At 40.7% G+C, this 26,113-nt stretch overlaps 2 protein-coding genes across 3 annotated transcripts in view; one reads left to right on the top strand and one right to left on the bottom strand.

Annotated features, from left to right (window-relative positions):
• Window positions 1-1,684: 1,684 nt before the first annotated feature.
• birc5b (baculoviral IAP repeat containing 5b) lies at window positions 1,685-3,929 on the bottom strand. Its single transcript, XM_074682110.1, has 4 exons — window positions 3,714-3,929; window positions 3,128-3,237; window positions 1,965-2,082; window positions 1,685-1,872 (listed from the first exon to the last, which is right to left on the bottom strand). The coding sequence occupies exons 1-4, from the start codon at window positions 3,837-3,839 to the stop codon at window positions 1,783-1,785; spliced, it is 444 nt and encodes a 147-aa protein (XP_074538211.1). The 5' UTR covers window positions 3,840-3,929; the 3' UTR covers window positions 1,685-1,782.
• Window positions 3,930-17,117: 13,188 nt separating this feature from the next.
• Window positions 17,118-26,113, top strand: part of znf385a (zinc finger protein 385A) — a 77,149-nt gene continuing 68,153 nt past the window's right edge. The window contains exon 1 of one of the 2 annotated variants that reach the window (XM_074680607.1): window positions 17,118-17,797. In XM_074680607.1, the coding sequence (XP_074536708.1) occupies window positions 17,788-17,797 (10 nt within the window). In that variant the 5' untranslated portion in view covers window positions 17,118-17,787. Of the gene's footprint in view, window positions 17,798-18,388; window positions 18,457-26,113 lie in introns of those variants that run through there. The other variant, XM_074680609.1, reaches the window with a different exon arrangement.

Genomic DNA, 26,113 nt, shown 5'->3' on the forward strand with positions numbered 1-26,113 from the left:
GTTTATTAACGGTTGGAACAGGTCAGGCGGGAGGTTAAATGCTGATGTCATTTATTTAGGGCCAGTGTGGTCCATGTGTGGTGCATCAGTGTCTGCTGATAGATGCTGATGAGGAGGAAGATTGGAGGAGGGTAAGAGGGAGGTACCATGCTCCAGAGCAACAGATGGGGCCTGATGGAAAGCTCAGGTTGTAAACTTTCTGTTGGTAACATCTGTCCGTTTTTCCATCTGCTACACTCATTGTTTACAGTTTGTTTAGCTAAAACAAATTAATCAGAAAACTGCAAAGAGGGGCTTTGTTGCTGCCTATCAATCAGATCTAATGTACATGATTCCTCTGCTCATTCCTATTAGCTTAACGACTTATTTTAAATACATTTCAATGGGTTTATATTAATAAGTTTAATAAAGAGTGGTGGGAAAAATATAAAGCTCCTGAGTCTCAGTTATGATCCAATCAAATCATCAGTTTTGCACAGTTCCCACAGATAAGTCCATCTATCACATCTGTGCCACTCAGTCTCCCAGTGCTGCTCTTTGTTCATTTTCTGGAGCACACGAATAAGTGGATTGACATGGATGAGGGTAAAAACCTGATTAGAGTTACATTAGCAATTACAGTAAACACTATTTTTATAATCTGTGTACTTATGCAAATACCACACCACTCAACCTAACTGAACTGCAAATCCCATTTCCCACCATTGACAGTTGGGGGAATTGTATTGTAATTTCAGGAAACTGTCTCCCCATAAAATACAGCTACAGGTTGCTACAATAACCATTTTTTTTAGCTCCGACGTCACAGCATGAATGTTTGAGGTCATACCTTTGAATAGCGTCTCTCACAGAGTACAAGAACATTCTCTGAAAACGATGCTGCATCATCGTTTCACTGGAAATGTTACATCACTTGTGCGTATAAAATTTTTTTTGGCTCCAAATATTTTCTCTTCAATTTGTCCTGCAGCAAGTGGATAAAGGAGAATTAAGCAGCTGATCTGGGCTCAGTGTCCAGAGTGTTACATTAGACATTAATCCACAACAGAGGAAGGTTGGAGAAGGGCTAGCAGGTTTTAATCCTGCACTCCACACAGCCAAGCCCCCCATCAGACTCAACCACAGACTGAGAACTAATATCCTAACCTCTTAAGTCTTAAGACTTTATTTTGGCACATATTAGTGTTGAGCTCCTGCTTCCTACATCTGAGCACTGAAGCAAAACCATGACACAACCCACTCTGGGTGATAACTGTGCAAGTAGCTAAACCATCTCTTCTGTCTTTCTGCAGTCTCCTTCAGTATTTCCTAAATCTTCATCCTCCTCACAGGGTTAAGTGAGTATCCTGGTGAGCCTTCGCAGAGAGCACTGTCCCCCTATATGTAACAGATGTTACTGGGGCAACAGTTGGTATTGAAGAGGAGGGGCTTCAGGCCATCTGTCCAGGGTCAAGGTTTGAAAAGGGGTGGTAGAGATGGTGGCACGTTCAGGAAAATAGCAAGTATTTGGTTTGAAAAGAGGGAATATAGCCCACATTGTAATCCTGCTCAATATGTGCTTTCATTTCAGATTGCCTTTGTGAAGAGTCTGAGTGTGAGGCTACACAGAGTGAGTCTTTGAAGAAGAGAAACTGATGCTTCAAGACAAAGGCACCACCTTGTGGTCACACTCAAAAACTGCAAAGAGAAATAAATCTGAAACTTTATTAATTTTTACAGTCTACACATTCAAGAAGAGTTAGAATATAAAATCACAATTTACAGACAGGAAGTCAGCTTTACTCAGACAGACTCTAATAGGAATCTGAGGTTCTTAAGTGTGTTGTCTTTGTTTTCCCGCAAACACGCCATCTTCTTATGACAAACCTTTCTCTGAAAAAAAAAAAAAAAGATTCAAACATCTGTACAAGTTTACACAATACCTTGTTTTGTTGCCTTTTATAGCTATAGATGGGGACATTTACAATGAAGACTTTAAGCCTGTCCTTTTCCATGTGGTAGAATTCAGCCACACTCAGCTCTGTGAAGTCTTTCCTCATAGTAAAGAATCCACAGTTAGGGGAGCGCTTGACATGTTCAGACCTGTGTGGAGGATGAGACACTGTCACATATGAGAAAATGAACTGAAAACTGGAAGGTTGAGTTAAAACTGCAAATAATCTGATGAGTTTTTGCTGTCACTGAAGGAGAGTGGATGATGTTGTAGTAAATCAGTTCACAGATTGCTTATTAAAGTCATGTTGATGCTTGCACAGTGCTGACAGTGCAGAGAAAGACAGCGAAGAGGAATGCTAATCTTAGCCTTAAGGGGCTAAGAGGCCTTAAGGTCTCAGGCTCACCCTCGACTTTTTTTAAAAAAATCAATTTTATATTTATTTTTAAAATCTGCCTAAAAAGATCATTGTAAAATACTGTCACTTGATGATTGTTTTGTAAGGGTTTATGAAATGAGGCATGCTTTTTAGCCTGTTGGAAAAAATAAAAATTAACTGAGTTACAAAACATTCAGCCTCATGTGGGTGGGAACAGAACATTATTTTGGGAAAGACTGTAGATCTTTATTTTATTTATTTTGCTCTTACAGCTTATAATAAATAAACTGGAGCTGTGCAGCGTACCAGTACATTGGAGTGCCACTCTTTGGCCAGTACCATGAAGGGGTATTGGAGGTAAATTTGTCTGATGCACAAAAGAGTCATAAATAACTGGGCTTCAGTGGATATCTGGGGGAGTTTGTATCCAATTTTACAGTTAACAGACTGCTTAATCAAACCAAGATGACACTTAAGTGATGAAGGACATTGTAAGGACACGATGATGATACTTAAGTTTTCCACTCAAAATAATGCATTCTCATTTCTGGACTACATAACTTTTGGTGAGTTTAAAGAGTTGCACCAGGTCACACTTTTGTATTTACAATAAAAAAAAGGCTTATTTAGCCTCAAACTGATTAATATCCAGAAAACACTTTTCTATTTAAATCCACCTCAGTGGTGATGTGCTCTGTTTAAGTTTTCTAAAACCGAAGACAAATTGTTCTCTGAAGATTTTGTACCAATCTGTTTGACTACACATCTAAATAAATGTAAGTTCTGGTGATATGTATTTGTTTTTTTTTTATTACCAGGGGTCATCATCTGGCTCCCAGCCCTCCAGCTCGATCAAACAGAAGAAACAGCAGGCAACATCAGGCTCGTTCTGACTGGGGCAGTGGACAAACCCAGCCGTGGCCATCTGCAGTAGCACAATAAAAAAAGATACCTTTATGTTTTAGGCGACTATAAAACAAAACAAGGCGGTGGGAATTTTATGAGATGATAAATAAATGATTAAGATGACAAGTGCAGCTCAAGAGTCCATGGCTGTGTCAGGATTAGTGAGTGAGAATGAAACCAGAAGAGGATCTCCTTTTGGACTCAGAGTGGGGGGTTAAGAGCTCGTAACATGGCATCACTGAGTAAAATGTCAGCAGCTCATCAATCATGGCATGAGCAGGGTGAGCAAAGGGTTTGTGCACTAGTCACCTGACCCTATGAAACTGAATCTGGCACCTGCTTAAGCATACATCACAAAGCTGTCACATCCTTGGATTTAAGGCTGTGATATAATATAGCTGTGTAAACAAGGCTTTGGTATTGTTACCATCAGCCATTGAAGCAAAAAGTCTTAATCTAACACAAACCATAAAAAGAATTTTATGTCCATCTTACCCTTTCAGGTGTGCAGTTACAATCCTCTCTGAATGGCCAGTCTGCAAAGCTCTGTTCACGTAAATCCTGGCTGTACATTTTGCCATATGAGAGAAATCTGTTTGTCAGTATATCTATGCTGGCCATTCTGTCGGAGAGTTTAGTTTCTCTAGTTTCAGTCACAGTGAACTTTTTTCTGTAGGTGCTTTCAAACTTCACAGGTGACTGCAGTTTAGCCTGATTGGCTGTGACAAAAGTGTAAGGTGGGCAGGGCTGTGGAAAGGCAACAGACTCCCAATAGAAACTCAAATTTTTAATTTTTGCTTAGATAATCGGTCATTTAAACTCTGTTAGCTAATTCTAGAGCTTTTACTTTTACTCTTATCTTAAGGTCTTTATTCCGTGTTCTGAATTTGCTTTTTCAATCTCCAACAAATGCATGAGTAAAAGTTTTGTTTTGTTTTGTTTTATTGACAAAATATTAACAAGATTCTTATAGAATGTTCAGGATAAATGCAGTTACAAAAACACAGAATTCAACAAAATATATAAAAAAAACAAACAACATAGAACAAAGGCTCGAGGTTAAAAAATAATTGAATAATATCAGACAATATTATATTTTTCACACAACATTTTTGTTTTGTTTGCCTTGGGGTTTAAACTTTTTCCTATATTGCTGAGATAGGACAACAATATGGCTTTGAAAACAATACTGTTTGGTTGTTGGTTAGCAAATTTGGAACAATGAATATGAAATTTAGCTATTATTAAGAGACGGTTTATTACAAATATTTTGTCTTACGTTTCCAGGATCAAACATGAATGTAGAATCTCAGCACACCTGAAGGCACAGGTGTGGAGGAAAAGGGCGTAACCCCAAAACATGTCCACAAAGTCCAAAAAAAGTTCCCGCACAATGTAACACTCTCAGTTATATTTATGTATGTAACGTTTCGGTCAATATGACCTTCATCAGACATGTCATCACATTTCCAGGATCAAAATCTGATCAACACAGTTGGATAGAAACAACTTCAAGTGTGATAAAGGGTTGGTTTACAGGGACATGTGCTGTATCTAATGGCAAAGGGAACAACTGAAAAACGATTAATGTTGGTCTATAAAACAATTACACCAATGTGCATGTGTGGATAGAACTTGATTAAAATCTGCGTAACAGAGCTGACCCCGTCTGCAGGGGATGCTTGCTATCACCCTGGCTCCCAAATAAATGGATGGAGCTGACTCAGGTCTCCTTTGAATCTCCTAAAAATTGACAGGTACCCCGAATAACAGCACCAACACCACAAAAACAAACAAAACAAAAATAACAAAACAAATAAACAGTTAACATTATTGGGTTTTTCTGGTCTAAAGACTTAAGTTTCAAAATAACCACAAACTCTATGCAACTACGTTATCTGAAAATCACATTTAAAAAACTGTGGATTTAATTTGTCATCCCTTTCAACATGATATTTCTAAATACGTGTTTTATGTTTTAAAACTTTTTTTTTAAAATGAGGTTAGGTCTTAGCAATTGCAACAATTTGGTACCATCAACTGTTTGGTTTTATCCTCAAGAAAACTCAGCAAGAAGAAGAACTTATGTCCTCCAGTTGGATGTTTCAGGATGGTACTGTGTTAATGAAAACTTACTGAATTCGTCTTCCTCTTTAATATTTCCTTTGTATTAAACACTACAAAGAAAAGGCCTATAGACAAGTGACTTTTTAATTATTCAGCAAAGATACCCAGTTATTCTTTGCTGAATCATTCGCTTTGTAAATAAACTAAATCATAAACTTGACCTTAAATAAAAAGTCTTGATTTATTTTTTACGACCAGAAATCAGTTTAATAGTTTGTGATGTAAACGTAGCTGTTTATGACTGTGAGAGACAGGGACAGTCCTGGTGTGCAGTGTGTCCCCGTAACTCTACCCTCAAGGGCCTCTGGGTGCTGAAATGTGCTTACAACTGTAAACTGCTGTTCTTCTCCCCTTTTAACCTTATCTTCCTTCAGAGCACTGGAGCGGTGCTCAGGAGCAGATGATTTTTATATTACAGGCATCACTCTGATAGTTGTCTGTACTTTGTGAAACGACTTGGTTTTTTAATTACTTTTTCTAATTTTATTTTCTTCAGATAGATTTTCCACATGAGAAGGTCAAACGTAGAACAAATTGGAGCTTTGCTGTTCATTCCATGTTACTGTACAGTGGGTGGCTGCTTGCTGTAGACTGTGCAGAATAACACAGACCTCTGAATTTACGCATGTATGTGTTACTTTTCCATAAGTTACATTTTTTCCTAACGGTTTGCTACTTTTGCAGCACTATGAGTACAAGGTTTCACAGTTTGCCCTCTTTCATTCCCAAGTTTTGCGCCAAAAGTGGTGATGTTGCTCTAAAGGCCTTTAGCGGATGTCCATACAGGTTTTAAATGTGCTTGTTTTGTCGCCTCCTCTTCCCCATGTTGGTGAAAGCACTGAAACTGTTTTGGCTATTAAAGTATTTGTGCCATGCCTTCAGTGACATCTGATTCTTCCTCCTCTCATATCCTCTCTACCACAGCATTTAGCTCTGCTGTCACCTTCTCCTTACGATACAGCTTTACTCTCTTATAAATGTCAGTCATGGTTAGCTGAAGGAATCTCCTGATCCTGCTTTGTTTTCACACAGGGCTGAGAGAGGCACGGAGGGAGGGAGGAGAGAGGATGTAGAGAGGTGGAGGGGAGGTGATAGGGGCGATGTTTGTGGTCTCTATTTCTACATGCCCTCTGCAGTGCCATTGTGGGCGTCAGGTTGAGTTGTTTGCTTGGAATCTTTTCAAATTAATGCAAACACCTGCAGATCTTTCCAGCTTTTTCTCTTCCACCTGGCTGGTTTTATACTGGGACGGATTTCACAGAGGAAATAGTAGTTTCTGAGATTCACCCAGAAAGAGCAGCAGGAGGACCAGAGGTGCAATCAATGTGGAGCACAGGTAAGAGAACAGCCTTTTACCATCTCCTGGCTCTGCATCTGTCTGCTCCCTTTAGAATGATGCAGCCCTGCATCTGTAGGAGGCACAAAAAACACCTTTCTTTTCTTTCCTCTTGAGTTGATAAAGCCTTGACTTACAAGTTTTTTTTGGGCTGGGAATATGCATTGATTTGCCTAATTCACATTTGTTTCGTTGGATTACTTGTCAAATGTGTGGGTACACTACAGATATTTACACGGAGTCCTCATCCTCTGCTCAAATTTATTTGTGTCTCCTTGAAGCTGACAAATGTCCCGACAGCCCCACCTGTCTCCTTCTGCTCTCACACCCAGACTGAACTCTGCGCGCTAGAATGACGCTGAAGAGATCTTGAGTGTGTATGTGTGTGTTTACAGGGTTCAGAAATGCTGTTTTGGATGACTTTTTAAGTCGTGCTTTTTCATTTCTGAACAAAGTATGATGAATATGATGCATGTCTGTTAAGTGTGTGAAGGAGACTACAGTGTACAGCAGTGTTGTGGTTGACCTTTGACCTCTACAGAGATCATCTTCCACATCACTCTCAGCCGAGGAATGTCTAAGCTTCAGAAATAGATCGTGATCTAAGGCAGAGATAATTACTTCAAAACGCTGTCTTCAGCGAGCATCATTCATAACAGCGACGCAGAATGTGTCAGCTAACAGTGTTGTGTCTGGTTAGGACGGTAAAGCTGACATTACAGCAAAATTTCAACAACTACAAGTATGAGTTCCAGTTAGTTCTGGCACATAAGAGTGATGTGAATGTGTTAGGAAATTAAGGCATCCTGTCCTCTGGTGCCGGTGTAAAATATCATGGAGGTGTGAGAGTGTTAACAGTCAACATCTACATTCTCCAGCTCTGGAGGCAAGACAGGCACACCCACCTGTGTACACATACATATCTATGGACCCCAAAAAATCAGCAACCTCTGTTTACTTTGCTTCTGCTGAAGCTCTGTTGACATATAGTTTTTGATGGAAAGCGTGTTGAAGGTAAATATAGACAAAAAGTGAAGAAACTACCTATACTATTCAGAGCTCATGCTACAAACTCTTTTTATAACTAAGATGGAAATGTTGTTTCCTGATTATTACACGTATCACTTTGATCCGACAAGTCATTTCTCAAAGCTGGGGGCACTACTGCAAAGGGGGTCTGAGTTTTGACTGGGGGATGCAGCAAGCTTCATAGAAACAACAAAACAATCAGTAAAGCCCTGTTGGCAAAGAATGAATAATTCTTTAAACAGATTACACCCAAGCGACAACCTCCGGTTTAAGAATATGAGACAATGAGGATGTGCTAAAACTCGATGTTTTTCAAGTACTGGAAGTCACTTACACACCAAGCCAAAAAAAAAGCCATTTCAAAGCAGAAATGAACCTATTTACAGCCCAGTTTAAAAAACATCTCCTATATGAATCACTAATTCCCCTATTGGCACACACAGTAGAGGGGGTGAATTTTTTTCACACCTCAGGTCATGTGACTGATGGGCGCCCTACAGCTGTGTATGTGAAGCCCCTACCATTTCCGACATAGCTGATATTCCCCTTCGCTTCAAAATCTGTTCCAGAAACAAACGTGTAATGTCGAGGAGACTACGTCCACCCCTTTATGCCAGGGGTGGCCAACCAGTCAGAGACCAAGAGCCACAAAAATGACTGTGTTACTACAAAGAGCCATGTCACACACGTAGTCTTACTAACACACTTCCTCTCACACATAAACAAAATGACATAAAATGAAAATCAAAACATATACAATTTTCAAAGCGAGGTTTCTTGTGTTTGTTAGTGTGTTTAAATTCATACAAGAGAAGAGAAACTGAAACTTAAGTATCAATCTGTACACCCAAACAATCAACACTAATCCCAAGGTTGGCATCAGTATATCAATATTCTAGCTTGATCGGCACACCACTACTCTTAACTATATATCATATTTTTATGAATGGGTTAAAGAGCCACATGTGGCTACGAGCCGAAGGTTGGCCACCCCTGTTTTCTACAGTCTATGATAACACCAAGCCAACCACTCATTGATTCACTGTGCATGTTTCTGTGCCACTTTCAGTGAAGTCCTCTTAAAAGTAACTTGGTGAATATTTTAATTCAGTCTAGTCTACTGCATCAGTAGTTTTGTACTTTTTATAACTGAGATTCCAAACACATGCAAAGATTTGTCAAATTCACGTGTCTCATGTTGAGTTTTCGTTTAAATGCCTGTGTGTTCATGTGTTCATATCTTTGGTTAGGGGGATGGAGACATTAAATTATTTCCTCCATCAATTTGAGACCCTACAGAAAAATCTTGCAAAACCATGATTAGAGTATAGATCACAACTTTCCAAGCTTTTTCGGATCAATGTCAAACAACCTGCAGAAATTCATTTTCTGTGGTGTAAAACCTGAAATAAACACACAATGTTAGACTGTGTCCCAAATCCTGTACTTCTGCTCTTACACTAACTACTTTGAGTGCATAAGCGTGCTCACACTGAAAGTGAGGAAAAACATTGTACACTTTGATTTCTCAGCTGGTGCACTCAAAACTGTCAAAACTTTGAGTGTGGAATGCTGGATACTTATCACCTTCAACAGCCGCCATATTGGGTAATGTAAAAGGAAGGGACAGGAACAGATCAAAAGATGGTTGATGGTTGCATTTAATGAATAGTGCAGTGCATTTCATGTAAGTGTGCAAGCGATTCGAGACACAGCCTTAGACAATGAAGTCGGTGCAAAAATGCTAAAAACTACAGTTCCTTGAGTGTCTACTTGAGGTCGGCTGTAAAACTTTAGGAATCCCCTGTAGCTTGACGCTAAGATGTCAGCTTTTACAGCTAAATGACTGGTTAACAGCTTGGATCAATAAATATCTGATGGGTATGTATCTCATTTATTTATAATGCGCAGGGGGTGGATTGTGACATGTCTTTTTTAATCTATCAAGGCTTAGATTTATACATCTCCAAATTAGGGGTGTGGCTGAGCTGACAGGAAGATGAGTGTGTTAAGGCTGATGCCAGGGGGCTCCATGCTCCTTGTTTTTTGAGCTGTGGCTGAAAAACAGATACAAATAGCTCTTGAATCCAGTCTTTGTGAGACTACTAAGGTCTCTATGTGATGCACAAAAGTGTAACACTGAGGCAAAGCCTCTGATCGCCCCCGCAGATACGCAATGGGATGTAGACAGCCATGGCGTGTAGCATCCATGGTGGTGGCACTGTGTGTATGTGCATTTTCGAAATTGTGTGTGTACCTGGCACTCCCACTGTTTGCTATGCAATGGGAAATTACACACAAGGATGCTAATAAAACAATTTTTTAGAGGTGGCGTGTCACTTATAAGGCAAGGTGTTGGTAGGACTTTGCTCCAGCATTGCTGTGGAATGACGATGTGTGAGCAGCCTTCTAGTGTGGTGCCTACCATTGTGAGGTTTTAAAAGAAACACCCAAAAACCAGTGAGGAACATCATAGAGAATGCATTATTTTTTCCATGGTCCCCGTGTGAAAACAAAGAAAAGAAGCAATTCTTTATCTGAAATGTTGATCTGGGAATTTGGTTGAAAAATGGGTCAATTATTCTCGATCAGATTCGATCAGAAGTCGAGTGGTGCAGTTATATACACAGCAGCAATGAAAGACTATACGCTTGACAAGCCTTAAAAAAGAAGGATATACGAGTGGGAATTCTTGTTGTGACATGAAGAAAAAGAATAAGGGTCTAACAAGAGTCTTATCTTTATTTATGACAGCCAGTTATATAATCCTGAGAATTTGGTGCATATTTCCACAGTCTCTCTGCTTCATTTTTGCCACATTACTGTCTCTTTTTTTAACAATGCTTTTACCACTCTGACCTGTTTGAGATTCAGTGTGTTTCACAAAATGAATAATGTACGAAATCTCTCTTCTTTTCTGTTTCTCAATCATACAAGAAAGTCAGAGTGAGGGCTCAAAATACCAAAAGTCTTAAAAGTCATCAGTTGTAATTTTGTCAGCAAGCAGTCAAAGCTCTTGTGTGTTCATTTATGTCAGTATTCCTGGGGTGAAAAAAAAAGTACAGTATTGTACAGCTGGCTGCATTTCCTGCACATATCCACTCCGGATCAATAGTCTAAATTTAGTGAGATGATTATCCCTCACAGCTGCAAACTGATATGCTGAACTGTCAGACTTGCAGGCTCAGGCCACTTCAAGGGGAATGTAGAGGTCCTTTCATTCATACAGAGCTGACTTACTTGACGTGCAGTATTCACTGTAATGCTTATGAAGCCATTTGATAGAGGGTGTGCCATGACAGACTTAGTTTAATTTAGAAAGCCTAATAAGCTGTTATTTATTACCTGGTGCTTTAAGTAAATGCTTGCACTATGGTGGTGGTGGTGGGGGTGTAAGTGTGCCATACCTTTGTGTTCTTGGTCCTTTCACATTTGACCCTCATAGACAGCCTCTAAATTCACCACCACACTGCCAGGAGACACCTCAAGCATGATATATGACCGAGCTGTGAACTCTGGATCAACAAACAATCCCCTTTTTTCTAGTACTGTGCAAAATCCCGAAAGAAGACGAAAGGAGCTCTGCAAAGAAACATCCCTGGAAAGTCACATATTGCCCGCAGGCCCCAGATCATGAAATATGACGAGAATTTATGATCCACAGAAGTCGTATTTTGATACCGCTTTTGAGTATTTGCCGGGAGAAGTGACTGACGGTCTATCTGGATGTCAGGGAGTGTAGATTTACTGGGTTTTTCCCCTGCTAAAGGAGACAAAACATCATTGCATGAATTGAGGAGTTTGATTCTTCCCTCCTCGGGCTGCAGATATCTTTAACATTTAACCAGTGACACACTGCCTGAGCCACTTTGTCGTAAACATGATTTTCTGCATGAGTAAAATGTTTCTGCCATGCTATGAATACTGTACCAGCTGCGCCTCATGTGTGTTTACTCTCCTTATTTAACCCTGGGGGTGACATGTCTCTGGGAACATATTAGCCTCTCAGTTTACAAGGCATTATTTTCATTATGGATCGTCTCCAGACTGCTGGCTCGCACCAGGGCTGCAAAGCCAGAATACTCCAGCACATTCCCAGTGTCAGTTAACGGTGAACTCTGTCTGTGATGACAGGTTTACACCAGCAGAGGGCAGCAAAGATTAACAGCTAATCACCAGCATGTCCTGACAAAGGTATGGAGAGGATGATATAGAGTCCCCTATTTTACCCTCTTTATGTTTGTGTGTGCACTTGTGATTTATCATTATCACTGTGGGGAAACTCACCTATCAGCAAGGCTGATTCTGAGGAGCAAAGTAACGTCTGAAGTGGGGGTTAACTCAAAGACTGAACATGTGGTGCCTCTCTGAACATGAGTGAGTGCACTGTCCTCTCAGGCAGCAAAGAAAATTGTGTTTATGCTGTTTCCTAATGTGAATCTCTCATCCTCCCAGTCATGTTGTATTGTGGCTTTGTGGTTCAATACAAAATAAATTTAATCATGCCTCTAATGTAAACCACTGACAATGTTGGCATTAAACTCTGCAGCTAAACTTTGTGGTTACAGCTCATCTTGTATTTTATCACTTCAGGGCTAATTTAGATTTATTATCATTTGGATGGGAACACTTCCCAAACACATACACACTCATTTTTCTTTTACTGTCTTTTGCATTTTGTGTCATCACATTTTTAACTGAGTGTTATTTATTTATTACCATTTTGTGTAATGCTTTTGAGCCAGAGTAATCCTGATAGGTTGATTTGATCTAGTGTTACTTGTTTCAAAAGTTAAAAAATAAAGTTTTAAGAAATGATTTTCAAAAAGATCAAATCTGGTCTAAAAAGTTCTGGATTAAATTGCTCCCATGCTCACCCCTCAGAGGTCAAGATGCTCCTGAAGTATAATCCTAAATATTTGAAGTTTATACCATCAAAATATCTTTGAATGCACATTCTTTTGTGCACAACAACCACTCTCTTGTTCATCTTCCATCCGGCAACTTATTAAATACAACAACACATAGTATATTTTCCATTTAAAGCATCAGTAAAACAGTGGTGGACAAAGTACATGGCTTCATCACTGAAGTCAAAGTATAGATACTATTTTCCAAATGTAACTCCTGTATAAGTACAAGTTGCTTGGTTAAATTATAAAACTAGTTAAGTGCTGGAATACTTGTTTTCAGAAATATTTAAGTATCAAAGTAAAACCTTTTTTTTTTTATTAGATTTTTTTATTTTATTTTTACAATGCATAAGAACATATGGGTGTATATTCTGCTACATGCTACATATTATTTTAAAAATCTAAAAAGTATAAAGTGGAATAAAAACAGCTACAAAGTTTTAACTGGCATGAAAATGTCCACCAGGGAAAAATAAATGATATTAAATAATAATAATAATAATCATAATAAATAATTACTGCAGCCTCACAGCAAGAAGGACACCGGTTCGATTCCCAGCTTGGCCGGAGGGCCTTTCTGTGTGGAGTTTGCATGTTCTCCCTGTGCAAACGAGGGTTCTCTCTGGGTACTCCGACATCCTCCCACAGTTCAAAAACATGCTCATCAGGTTAACTGAGCACTCTAACTTGTCCTTATGTGTGAGTGTAGCATGAAAGGTTGTCTGTCTGTCTGTGTCAGTCCTGTGATTGACAGGATAAACAGTTTCGAAAATGAATGAATGAATGAATGAATAATAATAATAATAATAATAATAATAATAATAATACTAATAATACTAATAATAATAATAATAAAAATGCTCCCATCTTGACATGCTTGGTTCTAGTTGAGGTTTCTGCCTCAGTTTTTTCTTTTCATTGTAACTTCCTAAATGCTGCGAGGTGATATACTTATGGTGGACTAAAACAAGATTAGACTCCTTTTCTTGTCTTGATGTGACATCTGTGTTAATAATAACATGAGATGGTTTAGACTTGCTGTTTTTGTAAATTTCTGTAAATCTTGAAATACCATTTATTGTAGTTTGAGGCGATAGAAATAAAAAAGACTGATGCATTAACTGATGCTCTCTCAGGTTGGACAGTGAGTTATTGTAACTGTGATGAAGTTTGTGCAGAGCTGTAACCTGAGACAGCATTCAAAGTAATGCGATCATTCTTCATTTCACAAACTTTATCCATGGGGTGAAGTCTTAACCATGGAGATGCACAATGTGCAGATATGACCACAACACAAACCAGATCTATTTATAAAAAGAAAAACAGAAAAATTAATCAGCTGACCTCAGAGCTAGAGTAGAGGAATATTGATAGAAATTCAGTGGAGTAGAAAGCATAATAATTGTATTTTAAATGCAGTGGAGTAAAGTCATAAGGTTTCCCCCAAATCTACACTCAAGCAACGTGCAGATTATTACAAAAAAAAAAAAAAAAAAAAAAAAATCATACTTAAGTACAAATACTCAAGTAAATTAAATTGTTACTGCAATAGACTCACAGCAGTGTAACATGGCAACCTGTGTGAAGGAGACCTGCTCCAATGTAAACATAAACAGCTCATTCTGAGTTAACAAGAATCAAACCATTTATATTCCAGTGTGACAAACTAATTGTAACATACTTGGGTACAAACTGCAATGAAAAACAATTTTATTTCTAATGAGTCTGCTCTGCTGAATGACACTAAACACTGTGCTGCACCTTTAAATCATGTCTTACTTGCTTTTGAAGCTCTGTTAATACTTAAACCATGTACAGCCAAAAACAAACAAAAAACAGACTTTTGCAGCATTAAAGAAACATATTAGCAGCCTGGTTCACAAAATGTCTTGGGTCTGCAATGCTTATTTTGCTATCGGCACACACTGTATGGGGGTGATTTTTTTTTACTAACACAGTGGATTAGAAGATGTCAAGACTGTCTGATTGTTCAATCAGACACAGCTCAGCTCCTGTGATGACAGACGCCCTATAACTGTTAGAAAGGAAGCTCAAACCCCATGTCCTAACCAATATGGACCCCCATCAACGACTGGCTTCATGACTCTGAACCTGCAGAACCAGAGCTCAACACACATAAAATAAAAAATTGGGGAGTACAGACAATTTTTTTTTAAAGACAGATAAAAATTAAGTGGCTCACAGAAACTTTTCAAACGATTTATTTGCAAAGTACTAACCTGCAAAATAAAGCACTTGTATTAATTGTGTTTATCCCATCAAGCTTGATTGGATTGAGAGAGAAGTACTTCTAACAACTCAAGTGGATGGAATAATGAAATTATGTCTACTCATTATTCATTCAAAATGTTCCCCCAGTGACCACTCAACATCTGTGTTATATGATCACCGCCCATCCAGAGGTGATGGAGGCCAGCGCATCATCTTCAGGGATGATTGATCTGTATCCAAGGGCAACCCAATAGACCTAATAACCCTGTTACCTCCTTATTACCCTCTTTCTTCACTCTTCCGTCCTTCCTTCCCTGATCACTTACCCATCTCCCCTCAATGACCCTAACCAAGTCCCTGTCTTCTCCTAGCCTCTCCTCTGGTCTGTCCTTTCCCTCCATTCTTACCTTTGGATGATACAGGATCTCCATGCTCCGATTTCACCCTCTCATCATGACATCCATTAATGTGGCGCTGGGCCCTGGGCCCCCGTTGGCCCGACAGCACATTAGCACTCGGCCCATTGAACGCCAACAAGGGCCGGCTCTGAATTATTGATACCAACACAACTAATGAGGAAACCCTATCTCAGCTCTTTTTTGCTAACACACACACACTGACACACACACACATGCTCACAGAAGGAGTTGCATATAGCAAAGTATTGATAACTATTGTTCCACCTGTGAGTGCCCCATTTTCAAAAACTAATATTGTGTTGGTGCTTGGCCTATTTCCTGCAAAACAATGCTTGTGTGCGAATGTGTGTGTGAGAGAGAGAGTTTCTGTGTGCATGTTTCATCCAAAGATCCGTAGTCTTGAACTCCTTCCCTAATCTGTTTGTCCTTAAAGCTTTCATCAGAAGGTCACTATTTTGTGTTTGTACTTTTCATTCTACAGCTGCAGGTAGTAGATCTTTCATGGGATTTTGATTCACCTTGACAAACAGTGAGCATATCTTTCATATTCCCAGCACCTTTAACCCAGTGGATTTTACCCAAACCAACAATCTGTTGGTGTGGGTGTTTGTGGCCCCTCATTCTGCCAGTGTTTACATACAAAGGGCTTAAATGTGTGCAGTGAAGCTGCTGTGCAGAGAGAGGTATTGGAGGTGTCAGCCACCCTCCTTAGTATTCACTCCAACACCCTGTGACTCACAGCCTCAGCCTGAGAGCGTGAGAAGGGTGGGGGGGTGGAGATAGAAGAGAAAAAAGAGACGCAAAAAGAGAAGAGGACAAGATGAGGCACTATGAACATCAGGCAGCGTTTTCTGTAGCCCCAGGCTCACGTGTTTGTATCTGTGTGTTTGCAAGCATGCCCGCCCAAGGGGATTAATTTTTGACAGCTTTGTTAAGCTGTCTCTTAGGCACTGAGCTTCTCAATAACACTGCGACTGTGTGGTTTTCAAAAGTCTCTCTTTAGCTATCCTGGAAGAAAGAGAAACAGAGCGGCGGTTGTGGCGCTCGGACGTGACACCAGACGTTTGTTTGAGTGGCTTCTTGGTGTAAAGGAAGTGGACCGTAAGAAGCGGGCTGTGAAGCTCCTCTTCAATTAGTGGCTGCATTGCAATGCTCCACAGTCTGGATTCTCCGCAGCCCTTCTCCTGTGTCCGACTCTGTCTGTGTCTGTCTCTGTATTCCATCCTCCCGGTCGTCTCTTCATGTCACTCCACATCTCTTCATCCCTCTGTCAGTTTGTATTTGGTTTAATCTCTGCCCCTCCTTCTTCTGCTTCCTCCGCTCTGTCGCTTTCCATTTCATCTCTCCTTTTTTTGCTTGCCAACCCTACACCCCCAAACTCCCAGTCTGGATTCCAAACACAGAGTTGATAAAACGCGTAACCTTGCCCGAGCAGATGAACTACAAGGTTTAAAGGAAATGGGAGAAGGACAGAGCAGAACAAATAAAAGGTTAATCCTTTAACAAGTCCACGTACACATGGAGCCAAAGGACAGAGAGACAGGAGAGGAAAGGCGGAGTGAGGGGATGAAGGGGGGAACTAAACAGATCTGATCATCGAGTCCTGCCTCAGGGGGGAGACGGGTGAGGAGAATGTGGGCAAAAAAGGGAGAAAGAGTAGTTTGAAGGAAATAAACAGCATTTTCAGTCAAGCTCTGTCTCTCCTTCATGACCTCCACTCTGCATGATGACAGGCGTCTGCAGCTGTTCCTATTGGCTGAGGCTGCCACCAATCAGAGCTGAGGCATGTAAGGTGCCTTTAGGTTATACCCAACCCCAAAACCAAGGAGCAGAGAGAGGGAGAGGGAGCCGGGGAGGGAGAGAAAGAGGGAGTGTGTGTTTTACACAGAGAGCAAAGCAGGTACTGACTTTACACTGAAGACCTCTGAAGCTGCCTTTGATTTGACACTGTTTGGAAGAAACTGCCTGTCAGCTGTTTGTTGGAGACCACTGCAATTCCTCCTGACTGCTGTGGAGAAGAAGATCTTGCTTCTCGAGCCTCCCCCTGTGATTGGCTGTCACACTTTAGGCTCCCCCTCCTCTCTCCCTCTCTCTGACTCCCCTCTTCTCCCTCTCCTTCCTTCCTCTGTGGTACAACCCCCCCCCTCCATACTGTCCTCAGGCTTACCTGAACCTCAACTGCAGAGACGCTGGACACCCCTCCTCTTCCTCCTCCTCCTCCTCCTCTTCCTCCACACACACACAGCACAGCACGCTGTCTTTCTCTCTCTCTCTCCCTCACACACTCAGCTTTTCACCTGGAGAGAGCAGGCGCAAGAGACGGCATGTGCAGCAGCAGCAGCAGCAGCAGCAGCAGCAGCAGTGTGTCCTCACATCCAGTGCTGCCTCTCTGAGTTGCCTCTTTCTGGAGAGTAAAGGGGAACTCTGAAAAGACATTCAGGAGCCATTGTCCCTTTGGCGTAGGCAGGAGAGACGGGGGCACCAAGACAGGGACACCAAAGGCAACCCTCAGCATGATTCTGGGTGAGTTGTGGCTGTGTTTGATGCATGGGATTGTGGAGAGGTCAGTCATGTTGTTGAATCAGTAATCCCTACTTAAAGTTGGCCACCAGCAGCTCTTTATTAACAGTGTGATCTGCCTGGTGTCCACTCCTCACAGACAGACATCTGTCCACGCTAAATGACAGGATGGACCTCTAAATTAGACTTAGTGCTTGTAATTATGTTAACAGTGTGTCATTAACCTGGCAGGTGTGAGTAATGACATATAAGGTCAAAGTGTTTTCTTTGTGAGCTGTTTGGTCACATGACCAGGCGCCACCATTGTCATGACCTGCAGGAAGAGGTGAAAGTGTCAGTGATGCTTCCTGATATTGGTCTTGTGATTTTTTATGACTAATCATGAAGAATAACTATTTTTTTAAAGGGTTAAGTTTTGTCCCTTTAACTTTACTTGTGATTCATGTGCTCACAGGTCATCACTTCAGATGAAGAACATCAGAGCTTCATGCCTGACTTTGTAGCTTAGTGTAGCTTTAAGTTATCATACAGGGTTGCTCTGTTCTGAGTCAGCCAGCGTTTACTTCTTTAGTATTCTGCTCTCATAGTGGCCGTGTCTGAGAGAGGGGTTTCTGTGTGGGCTCTGTGCTCTCCTCTCATACGGAGGATGGGAGCCTGCTACTGTAAGTCCTGAAGTCTGACTGATCTGTGATGTGTTATGAGGCTAAGACAAACTTGTGCGTTCGTGTCAGCTTGTGAAGAGTGTACTGGAGTCCTCTTATTTGTGTGTCTACGTCAGTGTAAGGTCATGGTGTGTACATTTGTTTGAGCTTTGTGTATATATGTGTGTATGTGTGTTTGTGTGTGTATGTGTGTTGCTATGTTCTCTGCCGGAGAGGCCACTTTGTTTTAACGCATGCCTGGGCTGATTCAGGCGCAGCTCTGCTCCTCTGCTCTCCCGGCAGGCATGTTTTTCAGGCAGACATCTCTAATGATTATAGGGAGTCATGTAGTCTGAGGTGTGCAGGTTTTTGAAGTGTGCACACTGAGGACCCTGCTCTCTCATGAGCTTCAAGCTCTGAACAAGTTGGTAGAGTTCATGTTTGAGAGAATGAATGTAGAAAGGGTAACTTTTTCACTAACACAAATTATTTTTGATTGTTAGTTTTTCTGGAGGTCTTCCCTTTCTGAGTCTGTTCTTTATTTTTGCTTAGACTGCAACTAAGGCACGTGCTACTGCACAAACATGAACATTTCCTTGACTTTACTCGTTTAACAGTTAGACAAGCTCTGTCTTGATCAGGGTGCAGGTGGTAGCAGCTCCCTCTTGTAAATGATATTTGGCATGGCCATGTTAGCTGCAGCTTTACCCCTCAGCCACAGCTGTCTGCTGCTAAAAAACCTATATATACATGCATAATTGTAGCGTGCATTTCAACTTTTGGCACTCCAGTTGTGGTTACAGCCATAAAACCTGGCATGTGCATAACTATGAATTATTTTGCAGACACACTGAGCGCTGTCTTTTTTAGTCAACGCTTTACAGTGAGAGTTTTAGAGGTGCCATATCTGTGTGTTTACATCCTATCTCATCACTCAGGTAGGTATCTTTAATCATTTCTGAGGTTTCCCAGTCCCTAACATTCTGCTCCATTTGCGGGACGATGTGGCTGCTGAGCGATTTGACATTTCTGGCTTTCCTCCTCTGAAAAGGGTAATGTCATTGTAATGACCTTTACAATCCTAAAGCATGCTGATGTGGAACTCCAATCAGCAAAAAAACTGATTCAGCTCCGAGAGACAAATCTGCCAGGCTGTGATAACATCACAACATATAGCGTCATACAGTGTCTTTTGTTTTAGTTTGTATTTAACAAAGACATAAGTGACGTGTGTTTGATGCTGGCATGTGTGTTTAAACCACATGCATCACCAGCTGAGTGAGTGTAGCTACTGTATTCGCCTTTTTTTCTTATCCTCTATATGACCTTGAGCAACCAACCCCCTCCCTGCAAGTTATGCTTTGTCCTCGACGACGTGTTCACAAGTCCATGATAAGTATCGTTGCAGGCAGTCCGAGGCCCTGGCAGAGGTCTTTTGGCCGCTGTGATAGCGATGACAGTCCTGATACCGATAATGGCAATGGACGTGTAGTTGTGTTGTATACAAAGCTGCAGGCAGCCAGCTTAGCTCCCTGCCTGTCATGGGCTCTGCACCAAGTTAGGGGTATGCATGGGGCTAGTGCTGCTGCTGTGTGTGTGTTTGTGTTTTTTTAATCTAAGTGTTAGTGTTATTATCTTTGCAGAAGACAGAGTGAGGCTGAGGGAGAACAATGGAAGACTAATGGAGAACATGATCACCAGGTTTCTGTTGACGTCAAGCTTCTCAGTTGACTGTGGCGTCATTGTTATCAGCCGCCATGATGTCTTAAAAATCCATTTACGCTATCAGCATCCTAATGCCTATAGAGAGGATTCCTGGTATGGAGTTGGCTTTAGATAAGAAAAATCTTCCTCTCTGCTAAGTGTCATCCCAAATCTAAAATTTATCCTGATTCACTTGTAAAGCATGTTTCAAAAAACAAACAGAAATTGACCAAAGTGCTGCAGAATCAAATGTGACAAAACTGAAACAGTGTAGCAAACTCTAAAACCAGCCAGGGGATAACAGGACATTAAAAATGTAAAGAGCCTGAAGAACTATAGGAAAAGGATCAAAGACAGCATTTCTCATGCAGAGCTGAAAGCTAAAAAAAGAAAGGGGGAATGCTGGATAGTCAAACATGTGGAAGCGAGGGTTTCAGAGCTTTGGAGCTGCAGCACAGATTGTATAAAACACGGGCTTTGTCTGAGCAGTGGCATACATTAGCTCCTGGAGACGTCTCATGGAGCCAAAAGATAGCAGTCGCAGTATGAAATGCTGGTTTTACTTTGTTCCTGCAGAAACTGGCAAAAAAGTGAAGTCCAGGCAATAGTCAATTTAACTACACCTCAAATAACGTCAAATAACACAACACTTAGAAAAAAAAAAACATCAGTTATTCAAGTTCCCCGTGCATGTATCAGGAGTAGAGAACCACATATGAAGCAGGCTGTTAAAGGGATAGTTCAGTTTTTTTGAAGTGGGGTTGTATGAGCTCTATGTGACCACTAAGGACATTAGATACAGTAGAAAGTTGTCTCCTCTCCCTCAGTAAGACACAAACTGCAATAATGTCCAGTGTCCGCGGATGTTTCCTCTGTATTCCTTTCAGTCGCCATCTGTAGCAGCTCCTCTTCTGTGTACTCCGGTTCATACAGGTATCCTTTTGGTTCCAAAGTGAATGGAACTTCATCGTCCCTGTCATAGTACTCTTAAACTGTGGTATTACTTTTTGATTTTAGTTCTTGTAGGCGGAGAAAATAGCCTTTGAATTTGGTACCGTCTGTCCCTGTTAGCGCCTATTTCCTCGTCACCAGCGATTACAGTCTGTGTCTTACTGAGGGAGAGGAGACAACTTTCTACTGTATCTAATGTCCTTGGTGGTCACATAGAGCTCATACAACCCCACTTCAAAAAAACTGAACTATCCCTTTAACGTGTGTCTGCTGTAAAAAGGACCTAATGTAAGATGAGTCTTGTCAGTTTGAAGTCAGCCCCAAGTGGACTTTTACTTCACTTTTTAACATCTAAGGTTGAAAAGACTTGTTAAAATACTCTATGGTGGCCTTCCTTGGACATTTCACTTCCCAAACTTTTTATCCCCAACTTTTCTGGACGGTCTCAGTCACGAGCTCTTCCTGTTGGCATGTTGTGTTACATCTCATCTGTCCTGTCTCTGTGAGTCAGAGCTGACCTCCCGAGCTCCGGGCCAGGGTCTATCTGTCTCTTTGTCTTTGTGTTTGTGCGCCCACACCGGCCTCATCTGTCTTCATAAAGTCTGTTTCTCTGTTGACCTGTCTGCATAGCTATTGCTCATTCCATTCACCTGGCCAACCCTCCCCCCCTCCTTTTTCTCCAACACACTCACTGGTGCTCAAAGACACACACCGGACACGATGTCTTTAAAGTGATCAGCAGTTTTTCCCCTCACCATTTTCTCCATGACTGCTCTGCTCTCTTTGTTTATGTCAAAGTGACACAGTAATTATAAGACCTTAATGAGCCAGATATTTGGTATGCATGGCACAGTGTTTCCCCCTTAGGCTTCTTTGCATACCCAAGATATGACTAGGAATGCTTTGGTGCAGCTACAACTTGAAACTCTGCAGTGAAACATGCTGAGCAAACTTTGCATACCCGCGTCTTTATAATTACACCATACCATATGAAACAAACTTTTTTAAAGGCAAACTTTAAAGGCACTTTTTTGTGACCAGAATGACTTGTCCACTTTATTTGACCAAGTTTTCCATTGCTTCCATATATGACAAGACACTTTCTAGAAGGATTTATTTCCCTAAGTATTATTAGAGTAGGAGTGACCGCGATTACCGTGATTGCCATCTGAAGTGGGACCATGTTGTGATTTGTCTCATTTGATGGGAAGAAGAGGCAGAACTGGCATCAGTCTTCCTCTTCTCTCTTCTTCCGCTAAGTCTGACTCACTCCTTGCTCGCAGAGATACGCTCCTCAGTCAAAAAGCCACTATAACAGGTCTCTTTCCTTCTAACTCTTTCCTTCCTTCCTCTTCTCTATTGCTCCATTTGTTTATGCTGGAGTGACTGTGTGTCAGCAGGTTGTCAATACTGTCTGTAAGAGACTCTAATGAATAGGCCTGTTATTGGACTGGTGGGAAGGAAACCCATTGTGTCTGTGAGTGCATCTGTGTGTGTGTGTAGCACACTGCGGAGGGAGCAGAAGGAGGTGGAGGTGTCACTGCTTCATTGGCCTCACTGCAGTGCCCTCTGTCAAAGAGCATTCAGTAAAAGAAAAAGCCCGAGTGGAAAATGAGCACACATCATTTCAGGTTTTGAATACGAGTGATGAGGTCTAACTTCACTGAACACAATCTTAACGTAAACATGACGCACGTTTCCACAACATTCATGCACTTGGATGAAACGTGCAGTTTAAAGTGACACACACCAGTGCCAGCACCTGCCATCACCCTCAGCTATCTGCTGTTGCTCTGTGAAGCACAAAAATGCACCTGTGCGTGATTATGGTGTCACATTAGTGCATTCACCAAGGCAGCCCGGCTGACGGCTTACTGGGAATCCTGGGGCTACAAGACACCTGGGAGTTGAAGCCTGGAAAATGTTCAGTATGCTTCAGCAGTCTCCCTGATCACAGAGTGGAAAGAGGGAACAGATGATTCTTCACACTGCTGCTCTCAAGTGTTTGCAGAGAGGAAATGTTGCCTTTACCACAGTTAACATCTAATACCTCCTTTTCTGTTGTCTTTGAACAACTTTTACTTTATTCAAAGTATTCTTTTTTAGTCAGGTTTCATTGGTTGGTGAAAACTAGCATTATTAATATCAACAGTAATACTTGTCATAAAAAGCCCCACAAAAATGCTATAACTGTAAAAGAAGAAAAATGTACCAGCAAAAACCCAAACAACACTTAAGAAAACATATTACAGCACTAAAATATTACTTGATCCGTACTCATTTCCTGCTTTTTGCTTTATGCTTACTAATAACCTAATTCATTGTGAGTTAAACAATCATTTAAAGTAAACAGTAAACAGTTTGACAACAGTTTGACAATTTTGCTCCTTTAGGCCAATCAGAGGAAAGGGTTTTTTGGAGCAGGAAGCCTTAAAGAGACAGCATCTAAAAGGAGTTATTGCAGCACCAGTGTGAGAAAAACAGGGTTATTTTCGAGGTGTGTCACACATAAAGTTACAGGAGGCACCAGAGGGACTGTATATTGCCTAAAGAAAGCATGATACCTCCTTTGTAAATCCTCGATACCTGTTGTTGCGAATTTATGACATACCCTATTAGGTCTCAATATGCCTAAGATGATCTTAGTATCCCACTGATGCCTATTGATTCATACTCTACACATACAAAGGATGGTTTCAAATGCACAATGTCCCAAAATATTAGCTAGAGGGTGAGCTGAAAAAAAACACAGAAATATATCCGCAAATTAATTCAGGCAGTAAGGTGCGAAAAAAATACAACAAAATTGAACCATTCTAAATGGGTATGATAAGATTTCACTGATACCAGTGCCCTTATCGATTTTACTTATCAATCCAATTTTTTACTGATTCCTTTATCAACTTCTCCTGTGAATTTTCTCTGAACAAAATAGAGATTGATCTGTGTCAACAACATTTGATTGAGTTTATGAGTTAATAAATATGAAAATTGTCACCGGATCTGGATCACATGACTGATGGACTGTTTTGTCATATGTTGACTGAAGTAGGCCATTTAATGTCTCAAAATGGTCATTGCATTGCTTTAAGTTGTTTGGAACCTTGCTGTAGTTATGAAGTCAGCCATGAGCCTGCACGTAACTGTTCTTTAATTTGTCAGTTATTATTTTGACATTTAAAGTTTTCAGTATTGTTTGCAAAGAGTAACTGTGATGTGTTTCTAGGATGAAGGTTGAAATTATATTCTGAGGCCAAAGTTATACTGATGTACGCTAACCACTAGCATATCGATGCAATTTCCCATGTACATTACCATCAAGTGAGAGCTAGTTTGTTTGTATGTTTTTTTTTTTTAACCATGTTGAAAGTGTTGAATAGGAACCTTGAGTGAAAATGTGATGTAAATTTCTTTGTTTGTTCAGTTCTTCAGTAAAACTTTAAGCAGAAAATCCTGAATCAGAGTTTTCCTGGGAAACTGTTGTTTATGTGGCAGACTAGTTGACATAAGGTCCAGCAGCTACGGCATAGTGTAAAGTAGAGCCCGACCGATATGGGATTTTGGGGGCGGATGTCGATACCGATACTGGGGGCAAAAAGAAGCCGATATCAGATATATCGACTGATATCCGATATATTGGCTAATATATGTAATAATTCATTGATATACACAGGATAAATACTGTATATGAACACAAATTATGACTAGCTATTGAAAAGTTCCATCTTCCATTTAATGTATGGGACTAAACTAGATTTTAAGTAACAATGTCGCTGCTTTCAAAACATGCAATAAATACAATTACAACAAAATACATTAACACATTTTCAAAAATTATTTCAACCAAGACAATAACTAGTGACTTTATAAGCCCAGGTTAATCCTGCATTATAAAGTGAGACGCTGTGTAGTAGCCTTATATTAATTAACACACAGGAACAGGAGCGACAGAATCTCTGCGGAGCAAAATTTTTTTTAATCAGCTACATTTTGGCCGATGTTTATTCATCTGTGACAGGCTATAATCGGTCCAATTAATTGGCCTGATTAATCGGCCCGCCTGATTAATCGGTCGGGCCCAAGTGTAAAGAACCATTAAGAGAATCGTTAGGCATAAAGGGTAATGGCATCGATGGGTTGAAACATTTCTTATAAATTCTCATCAGGACCTGGTTTTTGATACCGATTCCTAACCATTTATTAATCATTTTTGAATAGTTTGAATCAGGTCTCATGGAAAGACACTGAAAAATCACCCACCAGTGCAGTCACTTTTAAAAAAATGTCATTATCTTAATTTTTGATTTTTGTTATTGCTCTGTAATTACGCCCCATGACCATGCAGTGTTTGACAAGATAAGATGCAAAAATACATAACATACATGTTTGTTCAAATATGTTAGGATGAACGTTCTGTCAATGCCTAATCCAGCTCTGTGTTTTCTTTCAACCATCCACGCTCGTAAAATGTAGGAAGTCAAACTGTTTTATTGATCGACTGATGGAATTACTCAGTCGCAGCTTTGGAAGTCGCATGAATAATAATTTTCCCCAAACAGCAGCCAAGTATAAAAAGGTTGAGCAAAGCTAACGTTTGGCGGCAATGGATGTTGCATTAATCATGCCTGCTCTATTTCCGTGTGCTCACAAGAGAAGAGGTTTAGAGGAGGAGGAGGAGGACGGGGGAGAGAGGGAGAGCAAGAGAAAGCGGAGAGGCAGACGGACAAAAATTGAGTGAAAAGTGTCCTCATGAAAGAGAATTAGCCTTATCCAGCTCCTGGGGAGAGGGAAAAGGAAATTCCTCTGAGTGCTGTTAAGATAGAGTTTCACACAAAGACCAAAGGAGAAATCAATTCTCCTTGAGATGCAGCAAGGTCAATTCAGAGGGGCAGGGGAGGAGGAAGCTAAAGGGGAGGAGGAAGTTGATGAGGCAACCAAAGAAAGGGGGAGCAGGATTGAGCGCATAGTGTAGGAGGAGAGAGACTTAAGGGAGCAGTGAATGGATAAAGGCAAGAAGGAAATG

Source organism: Halichoeres trimaculatus, unplaced genomic scaffold (assembly GCF_033239565.1).
Source record: "Halichoeres trimaculatus isolate MK-OKI-2021-1 unplaced genomic scaffold, fHalTri1.1 fHalTri1_scaffold_11, whole genome shotgun sequence".
Lineage (NCBI taxonomy): Eukaryota > Metazoa > Chordata > Actinopteri > Labriformes > Labridae > Halichoeres > Halichoeres trimaculatus.

Bases quoted from the DNA above. Each gene is read 5' to 3' on its own strand.
- birc5b (XM_074682110.1), bottom strand. From the start codon at position 3,839: ATGGCCAGCATAGATATACTGACAAACAGATTTCTCTCATATGGCAAA. The intron at 3,238-3,713 runs GTAAGATGGACA...GTGCTACTGCAG, and splicing joins GTAACTGCACACCTGAAAGG to ATGGCCACGGCTGGGTTTGT. The intron at 2,083-3,127 runs GTAATAAAAAAA...TCCTCCACACAG, and splicing joins GAGCCAGATGATGACCCCTG to GTCTGAACATGTCAAGCGCT.